Here is a 5,089-nt window from a genome sequence, read left to right as displayed (position 1 = left end):
AGAGCTAGGATGTAAATGCCATCAAAGGTGTCTCCAATTTGTTAGGCGGCCGGTTTGCCCGTGGGTCTTCCCCAGTGGATCCTGGGACAAAGTTGCGGCTTCGCTTGGGAGTCCAGACCCACCGTGCAAGTGTGGGAAGTTGGCAGGGTCAGAGGTGAAGAATAGGGGTGCGTGAGCACCCGTAGCAGAGGAGTCTTCTAGAGGGACCGATCTTGGATGCTTAGAGAGGGAAATGATCTGGTGACAGATGGATAGAAAGGCCCAGGGATGGTCGCAATGGGGGCGGGGGAGGGAGAGCCACGGTTCCAGCAATACCTCAATCTAAGTTGGTGCAGGAGAGAAACTGAGAAGAGAGCTAAAGCCGCTTAAGGGCAGGAGATCCAAAGGCCTGGGGACAGGTGAATCCTGATACCAGCTTGGGCAGGCGGGGACAAGGTGTAGTCCCTGTAGCCGGTGTGGTTCCGGGAGAGAAAAAGGCCGGATGAGCTGCGGTGCCCTCTCTCCTGCCCACGCGCGGCCATAGGTTCCGAAGACTGCAGAGCAATTAGGGTGGAGGGGTCCCTCCTGGGCACCAATCCGAGAAGTGAGTGGGGGGCGCGTCCTCCGTCACGCCCTCACCCAGCCCTGCGCAAGCCGCAGGCTGGTCTCCACGCCCCCTAACAGTCCCTCAGCTTCCGCGGGCTTTGGACCTTCTGAGGCCCTCCCTCTCCACCCGCCTGGGTGCATCGATCCCGGTGCCCGGGCTCAGCGCCTCGGGGCGGGTCCCTGCCGCCCGCACCTGCCCCCGGGGGCGGAGCGCAGCGGCGACAGCGCGGCCCCAGCCTCCGCCACACGCTGAGCTAGCGGCGGACCTGCCGCTCACCGCGGTCCGGGTGAAGCTCTTTCTCCGCGCCCTCGGTCCCTGGCACTTCGGACCCGTGTCTCCATCGTGGTCCGCTTCGCCTCGGGGAGGATCTGCAGCCCCGGCACCATGGAGCGGGCCCCGGGCAGCGAGCGCCGCAGCCCCCCTGGCCCTGGAGTCCCGCGGCCGCCACCGCGGGGCCACGCGCCCTCGACCGCCGCCCCCGCCCCCAACCCGGCTCCTCTGAGCTCCTCTATGCAGCCGGACGAGGAGCGGCAGCCGCGGATCAGCGAGAGCGGCCAGTTCAGCGACGGGTTTGAGGACCGAGGTGAGCTGCCACCGCCCCGAGCTCCTTCCTCTCCGCCCCTCTGAAGCCACCTGTCCCCTATATGCGGAGCTTGGTGCGAAGAGCGGAGGCGACAGTTCCACCTTTCGGGATCCATGAGGGTTGGGCGGCAGCGCCTCCCGAGAAACCCTTTCAGTTTCCCGTTCCCGGCCGGTGCCTAGGCCAGCCCCCTCTCGTACTCGCAGGAAAAGTTTGCAGATCGGGTTCTTGGTGTCTTATAGGGGACCACGGGATTCCTCTCTGGGCTGGGAGACTTGGGTTTCAACCCATCCCGCTGTGCGAGCCCTGCCAATCACCCCGGAAAGTTTTTTTTTCCCCCCTGGGTTAGTGGCGGAGCACCGGTTAGGGTGACAGCTAGGGTTCCCTTAGCCTCTGGACTCTCCCGGGCCCTACGCTCCCTGGTTCCTGGGTCACAGCGGTCACCGCCCCGTAGTGTGAAATGCTGGCAGAAATGTTGGGATGTTTGGGGTCTGGCACTAACACAGATGGTTCCCAAAGCTGTTATTTCCTGGAGAGCATGTGTCCAGCTCTGAGTCCTTCCTTGGACGCTGGTCTTGGACCCCGATCATTGCCCGGCAGCCATCTCCACCTCCCGCCCACAGTCACTGTCTCCTTAGCGGGCTGCATCGAACGCTAGGGCTCCCTCATTCATCCCGCCTGCCTTTCCCTCTCCATTCTGCTCTAGTGGCCTTCAGCTTGGATTCTTTGCGGAGACGACCGCATCTACCTACACCTTTCCTCTTTCTTGCTGCTTCCGAATTGGACCCCTCGAAAATTATCAACGGTTCCGCTGAAACCGTTGCTGGCGGTCTGCAGCCCAGCCTTTTCCCAGGCACCCGGCTCTGTTCACCTCTATTCATCCCCCCCACCACCCCGTTTTCTTGGAAGCTTTCATCCGTCGACTGTAGAGTGCTTATATTATTTTAGTTCTAGCAGGTTTCTGTCCTATTCTTAGTACCTCCTGAACATCTTTATATTCCGGTTTCGCGTCGGGATACAGGATCTCTTCCTTAGAGATTCCGAATTGTAGCGTGCGAAACATGGAAACAGATTTCCCAGAGAACAGCAGAGATGCTGTGCGGGGAACTGGAGCCGCTCCAGCTTGGAACGAGTTCTGCACCCGTGTTGCAGGTCCTTTCCCTGTTCCCACAGACTCGATAGCCCTGGAGACGGGAGAGTGGATGGCATCATCAGAAAGCCAGAAAAACCTCCCACTTTAATTTTGGGGTGTGAGAATTACCTTTGCCTCGCAAGATTTAAACATTTCACATTGAAGAAAGACAAGACGGATACCCGGGTTGGGCTTAATTCTGTAGCACTGCGGATTATCTGTAAGCGCCGATCAGTCTCTCCCCACCCCTGCACAAGGACAGACAAGAAACCCATACTAGGATGAATTGATATTTAGTAATATCCAGAGGCCATGCTTCAGTGTTAAGTGAAAACAAAAACAAAACAAAAACCTCTTCTGAATACATTCTTTAGGTTTTCTGTCAGTGCTCAAATGAACTTCAGTTTCTATTATGTCGTCTCCTGAACGCATTCACTGTTCATAAACCACTGCTGTGTGGATGCCTGCATATAACACACGACCTCTCTGTTTGGATGGATCGTGTCTTCCACAGAACCCAGGGTTCCATGCCATTTTGAGCTAGCTGAAAGTCGCTGTGACATTTCTTTTGTTCCACCCATTCCTGGCTGCGAAGAAAGAGTTAACGATAAATGAAGACCCAGAAGACTGCCTGGGCGATTGGTTGTAATATTTTGTATGTTTGTGTTATTTTATCTTACCCATATCCATTTTTTTGCTGTCTCTTGGGAATGGCTCATGGTTGTGACATCCAGGTACTGGGGAAGAGGAAAACTCCTTGGTCTCCTCCTCTCCTTGCATACAGTGGCTTTCTTCTAGGCCCAGTCCCTACAGGGTGTGGGGGATGGGCATGCTAGCTACCCATCTACCTTCCACACTATTGTGTGTGTGTGTGTGTGTGTATGTGTGTGTGTGTGTGTAGGACTTCCTTCCAAGGTGGTAGAACCCTGAGGCAGATTGCTTCTGATTCCCAAAGGAGAGTCGCTTTATAACCTAGTGGCTTGGAATTTTGGAGACATTTTCTTCTTAGAAGTGAAATGGACTATTTCCCAGAATTCCAGTTAGCTTAGAATGTTCCATCATCGATGTAAGAGCTGATTGAGTCTGTGGTTCAGGAAGCAGGCACACACACACACACACACACACACACACGCATATATATATATACAGACAGACAGACAGACACACACATATACAGACACACACACACATATATATATACAGACAGACAGACAGACACACATATATACAGACACACACACACAGATACAGACAGACAGACACACACACATATACATACATACAGACAGACAGACACACACATATACAGACAGACAGACACACACACACACATATATATACAGACAGACAGACACACACACATATACAGACAGACAGACAGACAGACACACACACACACATGGAGGGAGGAGGCCAATTAATCTTCAGGCTTTCTTCTTCCCCTTTTAAATATCTATTTCTCTATTTTTGTCCCAAACCTTAGGCTGTGGCCCCACCTTACAGAGTTATGGCTTTATTTAGCTCTTTCTTTTAGCTGTCCATCTTAAAGACAAAGCAAAGCAAGCAAACAAACAAACAACAACAACAACCTTTCTGCAGAGAATTAAAGCTCAGTGGCCTGGTGTGGTGACTCAGGCCTTAGAACACCAGCGCTTGGGAAACAGACGCTGAAGAAGGATCACTGAGAGCCCATAGCCAGCCTGGGCTACACATCAAATTCTGGGCCAGGAGAAATCGATGAGAAATAGTTCAGACTACTAAGAAATAGCATCTTCACAGATGTTTGGCCCTGCCTTTATACTATGTTGATCTGTCTCTTGGTATTGTCAGATCCACATTATGAGATTTAATTTAGGTTAAAATTCCACCATGGAAGCCAGCTGTTGGGTGGCGATGCCGAGACACTGCACAGGGACCTGAGCCCTGTCTTAGTTTCTCTTGGGCTGTTCTGCATGGCTCCTGCCTGTTTGATGCTGCTTTCTGAACCCTCACCATTCCTCCACATTCCCGTGGCTTGTGAGCACGTGCAAGCATTTGGCGTGGATGCAGAAGAGCCGGTGTGGAGATCTCTAGTCATTTCTGAGCTGAGCCCTTGCGTGTCTTTCCCATTCTACTTCCCTTGGAGGAGGAGAGATCATTAACCCTGCATACATCTATCTCTGTAAATGTTGTTTGTGTGTGCATGGGTATACATGTGTGGAGGTCAGGGATAACCTCAAGTGTCAGTCCTCAAGTGTTGTCATCTTATTTTGGGGACAGAATCTCTCAGTGATCCCAAACTGCTTCATTCCACTAGCTGGCCAGCGAGCTTCCAGGAACCCAGGCACATGCCCCAGTCCTGGGGGCTTATATAGGTTCTGCAGCTTGAACTCACGTTCTCATGTTTGTGCAGCAAGTACTTTACCCACCCAGGCACCACCCGGGCACCTCAGCTGCATCTTTAGAAAGGAAATGAAGAGCTAGCACAGTTGCACGGGAAGAGGAAAGTCCTTCCTCTTTTGGACAGCGTTTCCATTACAATGACTTTATGCTTTTCCCCCCTCTCCTCAATTTTACAATCTCACAGGGGAGCCACAAGGAAAGTCAGATCTAGGGCAGGACCTCCAGTCCTACTGGCTCAGAAAACCCAGAAGCCACTGCAGCAGGTGATCCGGCCCCCTATGGCTGACACCTGAATCTCTCTGTTGGTCCTAGTGGGGAGAGGCCAGGGGAAGCACCCCTAGGTGTGGTCAGGACCAGGTGTGCTGTTGAAACCAGCCAGCTCTGGAAGGAGAAATAAACGCTGCCCAGC

General features: G+C 53.2%; 1 protein-coding gene across 2 annotated transcripts in view; it reads left to right on the top strand.

Moving 5' to 3' along the window:
• The first annotated feature begins 513 nt into the window (after positions 1–513).
• Tmem163 (transmembrane protein 163) overlaps positions 514–5,089 on the top strand; it is a 174,197-nt gene continuing 169,621 nt past the window's right edge. The window contains exon 1 of one of the 2 annotated variants that reach the window (XM_087581154.1): positions 514–1,169. In XM_087581154.1, coding sequence (XP_087437280.1) covers positions 971–1,169 — 199 coding nt within the window. In that variant the 5' untranslated portion in view covers positions 514–970. 2 annotated transcript variants of the gene reach the window in all.

The sequence above is a fragment of the Rattus norvegicus genome, chromosome 13 (assembly GCF_021556685.1).
Source record: "Rattus norvegicus strain SHRSP/BbbUtx chromosome 13, alternate assembly SHRSP_T2T, whole genome shotgun sequence".
NCBI classification, from domain to species: domain Eukaryota; kingdom Metazoa; phylum Chordata; class Mammalia; order Rodentia; family Muridae; genus Rattus; species Rattus norvegicus.
The sequence above is the reverse complement of the archived record's forward strand: the minus strand, read 5'-3'. Positions and strand labels throughout refer to the sequence as shown.